The sequence below is a fragment of the Ochotona curzoniae genome, unplaced genomic scaffold (genome assembly GCF_017591425.1).
Source record: "Ochotona curzoniae isolate NIBS_2020 unplaced genomic scaffold, NIBS_Ocur_1.0 contig_2321, whole genome shotgun sequence".
NCBI classification, from domain to species: domain Eukaryota; kingdom Metazoa; phylum Chordata; class Mammalia; order Lagomorpha; family Ochotonidae; genus Ochotona; species Ochotona curzoniae.
In genome coordinates, this window is record NW_024465421.1 from 7987118 (window position 1) to 8004215 (window position 17098).

Consider the following 17098-nt stretch of genomic DNA (forward strand, 5'->3'; position numbering starts at 1 on the left):
TGGAACTTTACAGATATAAAATTCATGTAATGCGCACAACTTTAACATTGACACATCCTCATTTTACAAACAAATCCACCCTCAAACCCGACCAATGAAGTCCGTGGATCCGGGTGAACCCCGGCGTTGCACGACAGGAGCTTAAGCCACGGGGTCCTCGCCGCCAAACTACAACTCCCAGCAGGCACCGGGCGCCCTCAGCCCGCGCGACGTCACGGCGGCAGAGGGCGCAGGCGGCTCTGCGAGCCCAGCCGCTCGACTGGGCGGTTCCGCTCGGACCCTGGCCCTGACCCCGGCCCCGCGGTAAGTGGCGCAACCGGCGCAGGTCCTGCCTGCCGAGGCTCCGCCGCGCACGCCCGCAGCCTCCATGCCGGCGCGGGAGCCCCGCGCGCGGACCGGGACGCGGGGGAGGGGTGTCCGGCATCTACCATATGGAGGGGGAGATGGAACTCGGGCCGATCCAAGTCCAGTCGGCAGAGGGGGAACTCAGCGGGAGGGCGCGACCCCCGAGGAGCTGAGCCCTGGGTGCACGGTAACCGGGTGCTGCACGTCCGCACGCCCGGGCCCCGGGGGCACCGGGTCTGGAAGGCGCGGGGTCGGGGTCAGCTCCGCCCCCACGGGATGGCAGCGGGGTTTCTTGCCCGCAGCCCTGGCCAGCAGACAGAGTTCGGGTCGCAGAGTAGGAGCCCCAGAAAGCCAGGATGGCGGGGCCCGGCCTGTCTGGGGAGGTGCCCGCAGGGGTGGGCAGGGCCAGCTGGCGGCTGAGGATAACGGTACCCCTGGGCGAGGAGTCTCATTCCTCCACCCGCTCTGTTCCTCGCCCGGGCAGATGGCAGTGGCTCTGCGGGGCCCTCGCCCCTGAAGTCGGAGAAGAGAGCCCGCTGCCCAGCCACGCTCCTCGCGCCCCGCGTTGGGGTCGCCCCGATCCGTCGGGTCCCCTAGCCGGGTCCCACCGAGGCGCAGGACGATGATGCTGGCGTCCGGGGTGCTGGCCAAGGGCGCCCGAGCCGGGTCTCCGCTCCGGCCCCTCCTGGGGCCCGCACTCTCCCGCCGGGCTCGCTCCACCTCAGCCACCGACACGCATCATGTGGAGATGGCACGGGAACGCTCCAAGACAGTCACTTCCTTCTACAACCAGTCGGCCATCGACGTGGCGGCCGAGAAGGTGCTCTGGGGAGGCCGGCGGGGTTGTCCCGGGAGAGGACAGGGTTGGCGGGGCAGGACAAGCGCTCATGGCCCCCCTGTCCTTGCAGCCGTCTGTCCGCCTCACCCCCACCATGATGCTCTACTCTGGCCGCTCTCAAGATGGCAGCCACCTTCTGGTAAGGTACCAGCCCCCTACTTTCCTTTTGGCTCCCGGGTTTCTCAGAAACAGCCCCCCTCCCAGGATGGGAGGTTGGAGGGGTGGTGCTGCCTTCCTTGCCTTTTTTTTTCTTTTTTTCTAGAAAAGCGGCCGGTACTTGCAGCAGGAGCTGCCGGTGAGAATAGCTCATCGCATCAAGGGCTTCCGCAGTCTCCCCTTCATCATTGGCTGCAACCCCACAATACTGCACGTGGTAAGGTAGAGAGGACCTCGTGGCAGCGTGCCCACTGTTCTGAGGGCCAGATGGGGAGCTTGGGGCCCCCAGGGGCCCCTTCCAGGATGGCCCCAGGCCTTCCAAGGCTGAGGCTGCGCTGCCACAGAGGGGGGCTTTGCATGCTGGCTTTGGGTGGCTGTCGTCTGCCTGGAGCCTGTGACAGCCTGTGAGTTCCGACCTCCTTCCCTGCAGCACGAGCTGTACATCCGTGCCTTCCAGAAGCTGACAGACTTCCCTCCGGTAAGCGCCGTGCCAGGGCTGGGGGAGGGATGTTGGAGGTCAGGGGGCACCGTCTGTGCTCATGACCCCTTGACCTGCAGATTAAAGACCAGGCGGAAGACGCCCAGTACTGCCAGCTGGTACGACAGCTGCTGGACGACCACAAGGATGTGGTGACCCTCCTAGCCGAGGGTTTGCGTGAGAGCCGCAAGCACATAGAGGTCAGGGGCAGTACGAGTGGAGCCTCTCGGGGCGGGGGGCGCCTAGGGAGGCAGGGTGGGGTGTCTGAGGCCCCATTCTCTACAGGATGAAAAGCTTGTCCGCTACTTCCTGGATAAGACACTGACTTCAAGACTTGGGATCCGCATGCTGGCCACACATCACTTGGCGCTGCACGAGGACAAGGTGGGGAGGGGGGCTCCCTCCTGCGGGTGGTTCTCGAAGCAGGGAGCCAGCCATGCGAGGACAAGGTGGGGAGGGGGACTCCCTCCTGGGGGTGGTTCTCAAAGCAGGGAGCCAGCCACGGGAAGTCTTTATTGCAGCAAGGGAGGCAGCAGGATCAAGGAGTGGGGGAGAACACCTCAACGGCCCAGAACAAAGGGTGAAGGCCCTTTTTATAGCCTAAAGGTGGTGGGTCAGAGTGCAGATGCGGCTCTAAGTGGGCACCAGGGCTGAGTGCCTCGGGATTGGTAGGTGGGCCATCAGGTAGTCCAGTGGATCGGCTGAGAACACAGTTTAAACCTAAGGGGCACAGAGCTTAAGCGAGTGGACTTTTGCCGGGTAAGCTGGTATTTAAGATGACTCTGTGAGTCTGGGTTGGTGGGGTTTCATCGGTTCTCGGGCCACTGTTCAAGTCGCTCCTTACAAGGGTGCTTCTCCATGCAGCTGCTTCAGGCTTTCGGCAGCTGCTGCAGTTGAGGAGGGGGCAGCTGCTGCAGTAGTGGTTGGAGGGGGGCAGCTGCTGCTAGTCCTGACCCACTTTTTCCCACCAGCCTGACTTTGTTGGCATTATCTGCACTCGCCTGTCACCAAAGAAGATCATTGAGAAGTGGGTGGACTTTGCCAGGTGAGGCTGGTCCGCCTGCAGGCAGGAAAGCCCAGGGCATGTTCTGGGGCGGGTTTGCCAATGCTGACACTAGGGGAGGGTATCCTGCGCAGGTCAGGATGTTTAGCAAGAGCCCTGGTTTCTGCTCATCCCCCACCCCACACACACCCAGGAAAAAATCTTCCTGTGTTGCCAGATATTGGGGTGAGGGTGGGTTGGACAGAAGGGCCTCCCACAGGGAAGCACTGGGCTGGGGGGTACCTGTCTGAGCCCCTGTTCCTGTGCGCAGACGCCTGTGTGAGCACAAGTATGGCAATGCCCCCCGCGTCCGCATCAATGGGCACGTGGCGGCCCGCTTCCCCTTCATCCCCATGCCACTGGACTACATCCTGCCGGAGCTGCTCAAGAACGCCATGAGGTGGGCCGGCTGGGGAAATGCCTGGTGGGGCAGCTGGCAGCTGGAGAGCCACCACCAACCATTCTTTGTCCCCACATAGAGCCACAATGGAGAGCCACCTAGACACTCCCTACAACGTCCCCGATGTGGTTATCACCATCGCCAACAATGATGTGGATCTGGTCATCAGGTTTGTGCCAGATGGGAGGTTGGGCCAGGGAGGGCACCAGTTCCAAGCACCAAGTGCCAGTGAGGATGGACACGGGACATGAAGACAGACCTAGCGTGGGAGGTAATGAGTCAAGCCCACATTGTGGACATCCGGCCAGGATTTCAGACCGAGGTGGAGGGATCGCCCACAAAGATCTGGATCGGGTCATGGACTACCACTTCACCACGGCCGAGGCCAGCACCCAGGACCCCCGGATCAGCCCCCTCTTTGGCCACCTGGACATGAACAGTGGCGGCCAGTCAGGCCCCATGCATGGGTGAGCCTCATTCTGGTTCAGCTGGGGAGGCTGGAGTGGGTTGGAGAGAGGGAGGGACCCTCTAGCCCATCCTGTCCCCCTGTCCGCCCCCAGCTTTGGCTTCGGGCTGCCCACCTCACGGGCCTACGCAGAGTACCTCGGTGGCTCCCTGCAGCTGCAGTCCCTGCAGGGCATTGGGACTGATGTCTACCTGCGGCTGCGCCACATCGACGGCCGGGAAGAAAGCTTCCGGATCTGACGTCCCAGGCTCAGCCTGCTCGCCTGCCCGGACTGGGCCAGGCAGGGCAGCGCTCTGCTCTGACACACCGCTGCATCTTGGGTCCTTGGACCCCTGATAAATAGACTCCTGTAGAGCTGGGCACCACTCCTCTGCAATAGGGGTTCCCTGCTTCCTCACCTCCGGGCCTTAGAGGAAGTGGAGACCCCACATGACTCCAGCACCAGCTCCAACATTGTTGTCCTCCAGGGAACCCCCACCCTGACCTGTCGTTTGTTATTAAAGTGCACATTTTGAATGCCCTCTGGGGCACCGTGTGTGGGGAGGGCAGGTGAACCCGTGAGTTTTTGCGATGCGTGTCCCAATCTCCCAAGACGGGAGTAGATCAGACCCAGGTCTCCTGCGTGTTTGACTTGGCAAGAGTGCAGGTGACTTTGGCCGTTCCCGCAGAGACCTTCCAGTCACCTCCCTTAACAAATACTTCTGGGTTCCAGACAACAGAAGCAGCCAGAGGAGATGCCGAGTTCTGATTTCCCTTCCCGATGGTCACAGGATTTATTAAGAGTTGAAGGTCACCAGACTGGGCAGCCTCCTGAGCCACCTGATGCCTGGGCCTGAGGAAGAGTAAAAATACCACCCACCTGCTGCAGCTGCCAGGGAGGGCGAGGGAAGGGTGTGTGCTGGCAGGCGCCAGCGGGGAGCGGTGCTCACCACCAAGGTAGGTGGCTGGCCAAGAAAGTGAGCCAAAGGAAGAGGCAGCAGACAGCAGGCAGGCTCAGGGTTAGGCTTGAAGCAGAACTTCCTGTGAAAAGCAGAACCCCAGCTGACACTCCCCTCAGCAAAGACCTGAGGACCAACCTGGTGGAGCTAGGAGAGGAGAGGAGAGGAGCTGTGCCAACTTCTCCCACCTCGTGGGGTCATGGAGGTCCCAGCTGGAGGGGACACAGACGGGAGGATCCGGACTCACATGGCAGATGGTGGCAGGTCACGCTGCCCGGCAGGGTGGGACTGGTGCTGGCCACGGTGGGCAGAGCTGAGGCTGGGGGGTGGACACAGCCTCCTGGGGGTGCAGCAGGGACCTGAGGATGGGTCTGAGCCTAGGAAGGGATGTTTCTGGCTGGATTCCCTAGAAGCCAACCCCAAGAAGTTTTGTGTCCCATTTTTGTTAACAAAGTGCTACCAGAAGGGAGTTAACAGCAAAGGAAGGAAAGAAGCCAAACCGAGGAAGTCCAGGGCCAGGAGAGGAGGCCTCAGGGTTGGAGGCAAGAGACTAACTGGAGGAGGGCACTGATTCCCCTGCGGAACAGTCATTCATTCAGTGTGTGGGAGGGTGGCAGGGAGGGATGTGGACTCCAGCTGCCGGGTTCAAAATTCTCTGAACAGCTGTTAGCTTGACCAAAGGAGAGCCTCCGGCTGGCTTCTGAAGACGCCTCAAGGTGAGCTAGGCACCAAAACAAGAAAAAAGGTTCCCAAGGAACTGCGAGCCAGCCACAGTCAGCAGCAATCATCAGGTCTGTGCAGTCCAAGGTAGCACGCGGTGGGGCAGCAGCAAAGAGACCCTGATCGGAGATTAGTGACCTGGGCTAACCACTAACGCAAGGGAAGGGTCAGCATGGTGACAAGAAATGAAAAGAGGCGCCTGACCCTGGGGCAGGTGCAGTTAATCAAGCTAGAGGGACTGGACGGAGAGGAACAAACAGAATTTTAATGGCTTTCTTGCCTGGTTTTTGTGAGGTTACTTGTAATGGCGCAGGCACACAGTGATCACAATCTCTCACACACACCCCACCCCATCCCCACCATTCCTTCATTTCCCAGGAAAGTTAACGGCAATTCCCACCTCCGCCCACGCGAGGGGGGAACCCAAGATAGTTCTTGATTTGTTACCGTTGAGTCCCTAAGGCCCCGAGAGTTTCACGCCTCTCAGAATTATTTATAAATCCAGTAACTACGTGATAAACCAAAGACGATCCAGAAAATGGTCAAAGGGGAGTATTTATTGGCTGCGTTCGGCTCTGCGACAGGCACGCACCTGCACGCCGCCAGCAGCTTTCGCCTTGACAATCCGTGGCCTCTGGTTTAACCACCTGCACGTCCGTGCATCTCGCTGTTAACCTTCACTGACTCGGGCAATCTACACGCCTGGACACCTGATCTCGGGGCATAGGGTCGGGACCCGGGTGTCCTCACGCACTGGCCTCGGCCGGCTTCTGCTCCGCTGGCTTTGGGGGGACCGGCTCCTTTCTTCGGGGCACCCCTGGACACACCTGTTGCAGGCCGCCGCGACCTCCACCTTAAAAACGGAGGGGTACGGCGCACCTTCACGTAGGGAGCGGTAATTGGCACACCCTGGCCTCACTCTACAGGAACCGGGGCCTTTAAAAGAGGCTGGGCAGAGCCACCGCCTCAGCGAAGCGTCCAGCGTGCGGACAGATGCTGGGCAACTCGAGCAAGCCGCGGGGATGAGGACGACCGCGCCGATAATGACGGCCGCGCCAGCCAATAATCTCCCGCTACCTCAGAGACCCCGCCCTCAACCTGACGCCCCGCCCCTCACGCACTGTCGTCCCGGAGGGAAACTGCGACGCGGCGCCTGACTCTGGCGTCATTTCCTCCACCGCGATGGCGGCCCAGGGAGCAGCAGCGGCGGTTGCGGCGGCGACTTCGGGGATCGCCGCGGAGAGCGAGCCCGGGCCTGGAGAGAACGCGGCGGTCGAGGGCACCGCCCCGTCCCCGGGCCGCGTCTCCCCACCGACTCCGGCGCGCGGCGAGCCCGAAGTCACGGTGGAAATCGGAGAAACGTACCTGTGCCGGCGACCGGATAGCACCTGGCGTGAGGGCGGGGACTGGGGCGGGGGGCGGGGACTGCGGGGAGGGGACTGCGGGGAGGGGCGGGGTCGGGGAGGGGACTGCGGGGAGGGGCGGGGTCGGGAGGGGTCAGAACCTAGGGGAGGGGCCCGGACCAGGGGCGGGGTCAGAGCCAGGGCGGGGACTGGCGAGGGGCGGGGTCAGAGCCAGGGCGGGTCCTGGCGAGGGGCGGGGTCAGAGCCAGGGCGGGTCCTGGCGAGGGGCGGGGTCAGAGCCAGGGCGGGTCCGGAAGGCGGGAACTGAGAGCAGCCGCTGGCAGGAGGTCCGGTCCCAGAGCCCAGAGGCCAAGGAAGCGGGACTGCGGCGATCAGGGCCGGGAGGCTGGGGGTGTTGGTGATCAGAGCCAGGGGACTGGTTCTTACGGAGAGGAGTGGCGGGGGACGGAGGGGCGAGCGTCGGGGTTGGCGGAGGTGGAACTTGAGGATGCGCAAAGAAGCAGCCGCTGAGGATGCAGCGCGGCAGTGGGAGGCTGTCGGCCTCAGCAGACGATGCCTAGACCCCTCCGGCTGGGTGGTTTGGAAATTCTGCTCTGTACACTGTCATAGGCTGCATTTCCTGGTCTTTGTTTAATAGCCGTGTTCCTTACTGGTGTCATTTGTAGGGAAAAGGTGGGTAGCGTGCTCGCTCTGGGTGATGTTGGGGGGAGCCTGATAGTGCCCCCCCCATACACACAGGCCGCCGACAGAGAAGACCCAGTCACTCACATCACACTGCCTTCCCTCATCTTCAAACAAACAAACCTCAAGGCCCTCAGCTTGGCGTTCATTTTTGTGCTGTTGGGGCTCCCCACCACCTCCACCAACTGCGCCTGTCCTCTGAGGATGCTTGCAGGCCTGTGACCACGGTCTGCTGCGTGGATGCCCTCTCTTCCTTCCCCCTCATTTACCTGACCCTCTGGCACTCATCCTTGAAGCCAAGCTCAAGGCAGGCAGACCCCTGCAGGCAGGATGAGCTGTTCCCCGTGCACGTGCCTGCCACATTGTTTGCATACCTCTGCCTCAGCAGTAACATAACATCATAACATCACTGTTGTCATTTCCCGTCTGTGTCCTTTCCCTTGTCAGGCTGTGCACTTCGGGAGGGCAGGGCCTCTCACGAGTCATTGCTGTGCCATCTGTACCTAAATGTAGGGCCTGACCCACAGTGGATGCCTCACTCACTAAGTGATCTTGAGTTGTCAGGCACTGTGCTAGGAGTCAGAGGTGTGCCCCCCACCCCGAGGTTGGCGCTGTCCTCTCGTGTTCCGGCCCGAGGAACCGAGCCGCAGAGTTGAAATGACTTGCCCTGTTACTTCACAGCTAGGAAGTGGCTAGCATGAGGTAGAAACTTGATCCCGAACAGATGAGCGGCTGCACGTGTACCAGGAAGTGAACCAGGAACTGAGGCCACAACTGAATGTGGGCCCAGCACTTGCCCCACCGGGGGCCCTAAGGAATCCTCGGGTTTTTCCTCACATGGTAAATAGGTGCAGTGGCCCAGCTGGCCCGCCTCCCGGAGCTGCGGTGCTGGATGGGATGGCAGACGTGGCTGGGTAATCCCCAGAGCCTGGACACTCCCTGGTCCTGCCTTCTCCCACCTGATGAGTCCGTCCTCTGCCCGCCACAGATTCGGCTGAAGTGATCCAGTCTCGAGTAAATGACCAGGAGGGCCGAGAGGAGTTCTATGTGCACTATGTGGGCTGTGAGTGACTTGGGGCATTCTGGTGGGGCCGGGGGTGGGTAGGGGCTGGCTCAGCCGCGGCCCCCTCATGACGCATCCTCGCAGTTAACCGGCGACTGGATGAGTGGGTAGACAAGAACCGACTGGCACTGACCAAGACGGTGAAGGATGCCGTGCAGAAGAACTCGGAGAAGTACCTGAGTGAGCTGGCCGAGCAGCCGGAGCGCAAGATCACTCGCAACCAGAAGCGCAAGCACGACGAGATCAACCATGTGCAGAAGGTCCGCGTCTCCCCAGGCCCGGGGACCAGCCTCCCACGTCTTTTTTCCTAAATGTTCGTTTTATTTTGTACCTTTGAAGGTTGCAGAGAGGTCCCATCTCGCTCGCTCGCTCTCTTTTTTTTTTTTTTTTTTTTTTAAGATGCTTTACTTGAAAGTCAAGTTAGAGAGACCATATATGCTGGTTCACTCCATAAATGTCTGCAACCACAAGAGCTGAACTAGACTGAAGCCAGAAGCCAGGAACATCCTACGGGTCTCCCACATGACGGCAAGGGTCCAAGGGCTTGAGCCGTCTGTCACTGGCTTCCTAGACCATCGGCAAGGAGTTGGATCAGGAGTGGAGCAGCCAGAATGCCTGCATCTCAGGTGGAGGGTTAGCTTGCAGCACCACCACTCCAGCCCCGAGAATATCGCATATTTTATTTTTTATTGGAAAGACAGATTTTCAGAAAGGACAAGGAAACAGAAAGATCTTTTCATCGGTTGGTTTACTCCCTTAAATGGCCACAATGGCCGGAGCTGAGCCAATCAGAAGCCAGGAGCTTCTTCCAGATCTCGCATGTAGGTGCTGGGTTCCAAGGACTTGAGCCATCCTTCACTGCTTTCCCAGGCCAGAAGCAGTGAGCTGGATGGGAAGTGGAGCAGCTAGGACAGGAACTAGCACCTGTATGGGATGCTGGTGCTTGCAAGAGGAGGCTTACCCACTTGAGCTATCATGCTGGCCTCAGAATGATCCCTCTCTGAAGTTCTCAGGGTGTAGCAGATGCTTTCCCTCCCTTGGAAAGGCTTAGAAAGGGCCTGTCTAAAGTCACACAGCGGGGAGCTGCATTGCTAGGACAGGAGCCCTGCCACCCAGTGCTTACATTTCTGTTCTCTAGTGGCTATGCTGCAGCAGACAAAAATGATTTGGAGTCTAAAGGAAAGGAAAAGAGTGAATGCCATTGAACAGTTGGTACCGCCCAGCCAGGCGGAGGCCTGGATGTGTGGATACTTCCTCACAATTCAGTGGCGCAGGGTCATGGCTGCTTACTGTGGTAAGGAAGCAGGCCCAGGATTGCACTGCCAGTAGCATGGTGTCATGAAACTAGAATAACCACGCCAGATGCTCACTGGGCTGTGAGCAAGCGTGTTAGACTGGCTGTTTGAGCACAGGGTCTCAGTGATGTTTCACAGTTGCTCTCCCGAGTCGACAGGAGAGACACAGATGTCTTTGAGAACCTAGCTGGGAGACTCATCTGCCAACTTGACATTGTGGTTTTTTTGGTTTTGGGGGTGGGGGAGTTTAGTATTTATTTATTTATTTATTTATTTATTGGGAAGTCAGATGTACAATGAGGAAGAGAGATAGAAAAGATCTTTCGTCTACTGATTCACTAACTGGCCGCAGTGGCCGGAGCTGAGCTGATTTGAAGGCAGGAGTTAGGAGCTTCCTTCGAATTTCCCATACGGGGCACTGTCCCAAGGCTCTGGGCCATCCTCAACTGCTTTCCCAGGCCACAAGCAGGGAGCTGGATGGGAAGCGGGGTGATCGGGACACGAACTGGCACCCATATAGGATCTCTGCACATGTAAGGCGAGGACTTTAGCTGCTAGGCTGTAGTGCTGGGCCCCAACTTGATACTCTTTAACAGTGAAAGTCAGAAATTATTGACAAAGTTTGGTTCTCAGCAAGCTATCAAGCTACACCAGCCCTGGGACATCACTCTTTCAACTAAGAATCTTTTTCAAGATTTATTTATTTGAAAGGCATTGGCATTTGATAGAGTCACCAGTTCAATCCCTACATGTCTATAGCAGCCAGAGCTAGACGAATAGCAGCTGGGAACCCGTGTTCCACTAGGCTGTCACGGGCTGTCACACACACCTCCAGCCCTTCTGGAAGGCACAGGATAGCAAGGAACCAGGCACTGTGAGATGGGAGGTTAGCACACCAAACGGCAGCCTCATCCACTATGCCACAGTGCTTGCCTGAGCCCTTTGTCTCTTTGATTCATGCATGCCTGATGGGTTCACCAAGCCCTCAGCACACTTGTGCTCCTTGGTTCACCTGAGAAGTGCCCGTTCTGTGCTTGGCGCTGATAGGTTCCAAGCCATGGCATGTGGCCTTTCAGTCCATGGCAAAACAAACTCCTTGGGAGGACGCAATATTTGCCTTTTGGGGAAGAAACGGGAAGAGAGAAGCGTCCAGGGGTCCCAGCACTGAGTAGACCTAAGTACTGCTGGGCAAAGCTTTTCTCTCAGGTGGAAGCCCATGCATGTGGATGGACAAGGTGAGCAGCCCACTGCTTCTCAGTACCAGCTGCCTTGCTCATGGGGAAGCACTGGCTCCCGTGGCTCTTGAGCACCTGCAGTGTGTCTAGTGTGCCTGGAAGTTTCTACGTTGTAGCAAGTTTCAGCAACACATGTTCCCATGTCCCAGAATCCTCTCTGGGACAGAAGTGATCAGGTCAAAGACCATTAATTCCCCCACTAGTTGGCACTCAGCAGAGGTGGCCCTGGAAACTGCCAGATGCCAAGCCAGATGAGAAGGGGTAATAACAAGCAAGTTAATGGTCGCCCATGTTCTTTGAAGCCCGATCAGTGTTTAACTGAATAATAAATCGCTGTGTTGAGTAAAGGAGTGGTTTTGTAGTCCTTTTATTGCCTTCGTAGAAGAGGGTTTTGTCACACCTGGGAAATGTGTCCTAAGGAGGCATCTTGGCAGTGTTCAGACTCTGAATTGGACAGGCCAAGGGTCCATGTCCACCGTGCTGTGTCCTGTGCCCCTGGACAAGTGGCCTCCTGTCTTGGTGCCATGGTTCCCTCTTCCATCAAGCTTGTTTTGAGAACTAAATGCGACAGTGTTTATCAGTACTTGACACTTTGAAATCAGTGGAGCTGGCTGGTGGCCAGGGGCAGTGGCCACATCTTCCCCTGCCTGTTTACTTTCTGTAAGATGGAAGTAAAAATGTTCCAGCCAGGGTTTGCTGAAAGGGCTAGTCGAGGGGCTAGCCTTCCGGCTGTTGCAGCCATCTAGGGAGTGGACCAGCAGATAGAAGTTCTCTGTGTGTAACTCTGCCTTTCAAATAAAATCTTTATTAAAAAGGGGTGGAGGGGACTTTTGAACCCATATATCTAGGCACAGTGCCTTCTCCGAGGGTGGGGTTCTGGGTACGGTTCTGGTATAGGTCATAGGCTTCCATTGCCAGGCTGTATGTGGTTCCTTCTTCGAAGTCTGTCTTAAGAACAGGATGTGCTATGTCGTGTGATTTGGTCCCTTCTTTCCCAGGAAACCAGCTGATAACCACATTCCTCCTGACTTGGGGAAGGACAGTGTTTTCTGGTCAGCAAAAATCCAGGCAGGCTTTCTGGGGGGGGTGGAGGGGTGGGGCCAGTGCTGGACTTGGAAGAACTGGAACCAGCACCATAAAAATGATTACACACTGTCACTCACGGAGTCTTTCTGTCATGGGACCCGCTTGACTCATGCCCTGTGCCAGTTTGAGGAAGCATTGTCTGGTGGCCATAAGGAAAGGGCATGGTCAATGTGAAGGAACCATGTGCAAAAATACGAGGACCAGAAGAAGGGGTGTTAATCACAGCCCGGGTTTGAGGGCTTGACCCTGGAGGCAGGCACGCTGAGGCCGAGTCAGTTGTCCAGACCTGTCATGCTGAGAGACTAGTTAGAGAATTCCAGGGTATGATCCCGGGAATGTCAGGAAGATGAGCTGCCATCCAGCTTGTGAGACATTGGCCACTGATTGAATGCCAGGCTGAGAAGGAGGAGTCCAAAGAGCAGGCCTGGTGGCAGGTCCTGGGCAGTTGGGCTCACGGAGACATGGCCAGGAGGAAGGGCTTGTGATGATGACAGGGTCTTCGTGGGAATCCCTGTGGAAGGGAGCCCTGGAAGCGATCCTTGGACAGGCAGCACCTGGTACCCAGCCAAGAGATGGGCACCGCAGTCATGTTGAGTCTGGGAAATGAGACCCATCCTATCATCTCACCACTGGCAGCACTGGATTGCCCCAATGTACAGTTGAAGCTCTTCCTAACCCAGACTTCTGATCCAAGCTTTGTTCGGTTGGCAAGAGCCGGAGGTGGGCTGCAGGGCTCTCTGGGCAGCTGGCTTGTGAGCTGTGGGTGTGGTGACTGGGTATGCAGGGTGGCATGGTGGGCTGCCCACCTTCTGTTTACCTCTGCATGCTTCTCTCCCTTCCCCAGACGTACGCAGAGATGGACCCCACCACAGCAGCCTTGGAGAAGGAGCACGAGGCAGTAAGTGGAGGCAAGGGTTTGCCTGGGCATTCCCTGCCTCAGGCAGAGGGCACTGACACATCACCCACCCACTGCTCCCACTCCTGCAGATCACCAAGGTGAAGTATGTGGACAAGATCCATATTGGAAACTACGAAATTGATGCCTGGTACTTCTCGCCATTCCCGGAAGACTATGGGAAGCAGCCAAAGCTGTGGCTCTGCGAGTACTGCCTCAAGTACATGAAGTATGAGAAGAGCTACCGCTTCCACCTGGTGAGAGAGGCTGGCCTTGGGGCTGAGCATCTAGAGGAGTCAGGTACAAGGAGGGGCTGCCCAGAGGTCTGGGGACTTCAACTCCATGCCTTTGTGGTGGGAGGACCTAGGCCAAGTTCAATGTCTGTGGATTCAGTTTCAACTTGTTTAGAATGGGAGCTGTAATCTGGCCCGTTCTGTACCCTGTACTGTGCCACATGTTTCCCAGGGCCAGACTCCTGGTAAGAAAGAGCCCCCAAAGCAAAGAACCAAAGATGTGGAGGAGCAGGAAGGGTGAGGTCATGGAGACCACCAGGAGCCGAGCACTCTGCTCGCCAGCACAAGAATCTGTGCCCAAATGTGGCAGCAGAGGTGAACATGAGTGGTTTGGTAAAGCCGGAAGCTGGCTCCTGGTACCCTGGAGGCAGGCCCACACAGACCTGAAGCCGTCTAGCCAGGTGGTGTTTGCTGGAGTCCCTCAGTCCCTGTGCCTGTAGGGCAAAGTGGCCTTGGTGCCCTGAGGCTGTTAGGGGCAGCATGTTGACCTTGGGGTCTACAGATGGCAAGTGGGGAGACTTGCTGTGTGTTGCACAGTGGGCTGGTGGGGATCACCTCGCAGGGACCCCATCAAGCCTGTGCACTCTGCTCCTCCCCTGACCAGGGCCAGTGCCAGTGGCGGCAGCCCCCGGGGAAGGAGATCTATCGCAAGAGCAACATCTCCGTGTACGAGGTGGACGGCAAAGACCACAAGGTGAGCTGCTAGCCGGGAGACTGTGGCATGGGGGGTGGGAGGGGAAAAGGGATGGCCCGCATGTCACCAACAGGGAGAGGCAGCCCGCGGGTACATCTGCCAGGTATCACAAACCTGTCCCGTGGCCTGGGGTGGGGACACAGGCCCAGCCTGTGGGCCAGGATTCCCTCAGCCCGGGGACTGAGTAGAGACTGATTAGCCTGAGGTGCACCCAGAAGTGTTTTTTCTGGTTCCCTGCACACTGGAAAGATTATTTTCTTTTGCCTGGGACAGATCTGCTCTGTGTGAGATTTTCTGCCAGAACTCTGGTCAGCAGGCAGCTGAGCCAGTTCCTGTTCCTGGCGGAATGACTTCCCTGGGCCAAGGTGGGACCCCTGGGGCCTGCTTTGCTATTGTTGAGAGCTTGGCCTTCATGCTGGTCAGTCTGACAGGACCTCAGCCAAGTGCCCAGTTCCTGTGAAAGGGCAGTAGAGGCAAGAGGGCAGCGATCAGACAGGGTTGTGGTACAGCAGGGGGAAGCCACCGCTTGGGACATGGACATCTCATGTGGGAGCCAGTTTGGGACCCGCTGCTCCGCTTCCCATCTTGTTCCCTACTAATGGCCTGAGAAAAACAGTAGAAAATGGCCCAAGTATTTGGGGCCCTGCCACCCATATGGGAGATGTAGATGAAGCTCCTGGCTCCTGACTTCAGCCTGGTGTAGCCCTGGCTGTCATGCCCACTTGGGGAACTATTAGATGGAAGAGCTCTCTTCTTTCTCTCTCTCTTCCCCCACCACTCTGTATGTATGTCTTCCTCTCTCTGTAACTCTAACTTTCAAATAAATAGATGTTAAAAAAAAAAAGAGGGCAAGCTTGGCAGTGACTCCTGGCTTCAGCTCGTCCCGTTGCTTCCGTGGCAGCCCCGAACAGCTTCCTTGTTCTTCTTTGTTCCTGTTTCTTTACGCATAAAACAGGAGTCAGAATGCTTACCTGACCAGGCTGGTGGTGGAATAAATGCAACCACCCACATCAGTTGTTGAGTGTACTGCCTGGTGTCTGGCAGGTGCCCAAACACGTGGGCCTTGGTCATTATTGGTCAGAGCAGGTGCCCTACTGAGCTTGGGCAGCACCCGTTCGGTGCCTGGGTCCTGCCCTCTGCCCTACCTTCCTGAACAGGAGCTGGTGGAGTGGGGAAAGGGCTGCCCAAGGACTGGGAGGGTCTTGCCCAGCTCTGCCCCTTCCTAGCGTGAAGCCCTCAAGCAAGTGTGTCCCGTCTCCGAGCTTCCTTTCCATCCTGAGTCCTGTGGGACTGGCAGCACCACCCTCCCAGAGCGGGTGTTGAAGGTGGGCGGGCTGGGAGGCCAGGCTCCAGGCAGAGGCTGCGGCAGGAAGCCCAGCAAGGGCCAGAGGGAGCAGGGCCAAGCTGGCAGACAGAGCTCGGGGCTACTGAGGGAGACAAGCGACTCGGCCAATGTTTCCCAGGCACCTGGCTGTAAGCTAAGCTTGGCGCAAAGTGCTGAGGATGCAGCAACGAACAGGACAGAGCTCACGATTGATCCTCGAGCAGGCCCCAGCTTCCTGATCACCAGCCTGGCCCTCGCAGAGCAGGTGGCCTCTGGGCTCAAGCTGGGCAGGGGAGCCATGCTTGCACCCTGAGCCTAGGTGGTCTCTGCCCCTCTCCACAGATTTACTGTCAGAACCTGTGCCTGTTGGCCAAGCTTTTCCTGGACCACAAGACACTGTACTTTGACGTGGAGCCCTTCGTCTTCTACATCCTGACCGAGGTGGACAGGCAAGGGGCCCACATTGTCGGCTACTTTTCTAAGGTGCTGGTGCAGAACACTGGGCGAGGGGAGGTGGGGGAGGGGACCAGCTGGAGCAGGGGCTGAGCCTCCCGACGACCCCCCCCCCCCCCGCAGGAGAAGGAGTCTCCAGATGGAAACAACGTGGCCTGCATCCTGACCCTGCCACCTTACCAGCGCCGCGGCTATGGGAAGTTCCTTATCGCGTTCAGTGAGTGGTCCCCAGCCCGTGTCCCTTGCGGGGAGGGGGTAGCCGCCAGGGCTGGGCCGGAGCCTCACCTTCTCTGCGCCCCCACCCCACCACCACCAGGTTACGAGCTCTCCAAGCTGGAAAGCACCGTGGGCTCCCCAGAGAAGCCGCTCTCTGACCTGGGCAAACTCAGCTACCGCAGCTACTGGTCATGGGTCCTGCTGGAGATTCTGCGTGACTTCCGGGGCACATTGTCCATCAAGGACCTCAGGTGCAGGCCCAGGCCCTAGCCTCAGCCAGCTGCCCCTGGTGCTCTTAAGATGGGCTGGGATCCTGTCTTTCAGTCCCCTTTAGCTGGTCTAGCCAGACTCCCTCTACCCCCTCACCTCCCCCAGTCAGTCCCCACTCCAGGACTCATCCCAGTGTCTACTCTAATTCCTTACTAGCCAGATGACCAGTATCACCCAGAACGACATCATCAGTACCCTGCAGTCCCTCAATATGGTCAAGTACTGGAAGGGCCAGCACGTGATCTGTGTCACGCCCAAGCTGGTGGAGGAACACCTCAAAAGTGCCCAGTATAAGAAACCTCCCATCACAGGTGGGTGGGGGCTGCCCTGTGTGTGCGTGAATTTACGTGGGGCGGGGAAGGGGTAGGCGTGAAGACTGTACTGTTGGGAGCCAAGATCTCCTTTCTGCTGTCACATGATCCCAAACCAGTCAAACTAGCTCCCAGGGCCCAGGGCCCAGGGCCCAAGCCTCAGGCAGGCTGCTCCATTCCTGGGCTTCCCTGCCCCCTCCCCAGGACAAAGTCTGCCCTTTTATTCTGGCCCAGAGCAGGTGAAACCTGGCCTGGGTCCAGAAAGCAGGGTGGATCCAGAGAGCAGGGTAGGTGCAGGCTTGGTCCCACCTGCCTCTCATGCCCCTGCTTCCCCCCACCCCCCACAGTGGACTCCGTCTGCCTCAAGTGGGCGCCACCCAAACACAAGCAAGTCAAACTCTCCAAGAAGTGAGCAGCCTGTGCCCTGCCGCGGGCCCTGCGCCTCGGAACCCCTGTAAATATGTACAGCCCCGTCCAGGACTTTGTGAATAAAGTGAATTCTGCTGGAGACTGGGCTTTGGAGGGGCTAGAGGAA

General features: G+C 58.2%; 2 protein-coding genes across 4 annotated transcripts; both read left to right on the forward strand.

Annotated features, from left to right (window-relative positions):
* Positions 1 to 214: 214 nt before the first annotated feature.
* On the forward strand, positions 215 to 4245 carry BCKDK (branched chain keto acid dehydrogenase kinase). Of its 2 annotated transcripts, XM_040972942.1 has the most exons (12): positions 215 to 303; positions 830 to 1165; positions 1254 to 1322; positions 1446 to 1556; positions 1770 to 1817; positions 1898 to 2017; positions 2103 to 2201; positions 2789 to 2862; positions 3131 to 3259; positions 3339 to 3428; positions 3568 to 3726; positions 3820 to 4245. In XM_040972942.1, exons 2-12 carry the CDS (start codon positions 968 to 970, stop codon positions 3962 to 3964), a joined length of 1242 nt encoding a protein of 413 aa, XP_040828876.1. In that variant the 5' UTR covers positions 215 to 303; positions 830 to 967; the 3' UTR covers positions 3965 to 4245. The 2 variants fall into 2 exon arrangements, with proteins under 2 accessions (XP_040828876.1, XP_040828877.1); XM_040972943.1 differs by lacking the exon at positions 1898 to 2017.
* A 2302-nt stretch (positions 4246 to 6547) lies between these two features.
* KAT8 (lysine acetyltransferase 8) lies at positions 6548 to 17071 on the forward strand. Of its 2 annotated transcripts, XM_040972946.1 has the most exons (11): positions 6548 to 6776; positions 8417 to 8491; positions 8576 to 8751; positions 12952 to 13005; positions 13095 to 13259; positions 13900 to 13989; positions 15656 to 15796; positions 15890 to 15983; positions 16083 to 16233; positions 16409 to 16563; positions 16911 to 17071. In XM_040972946.1, exons 1-11 carry the CDS (start codon positions 6566 to 6568, stop codon positions 16973 to 16975), a joined length of 1377 nt encoding a protein of 458 aa, XP_040828880.1. In that variant the 5' UTR covers positions 6548 to 6565; the 3' UTR covers positions 16976 to 17071. The 2 variants fall into 2 exon arrangements, with proteins under 2 accessions (XP_040828880.1, XP_040828881.1); XM_040972947.1 differs by lacking the exons at positions 6548 to 6776; positions 8417 to 8491; positions 8576 to 8751 and adding an exon at positions 11912 to 12827.
* Positions 17072 to 17098: the final 27 nt, after the last annotated feature.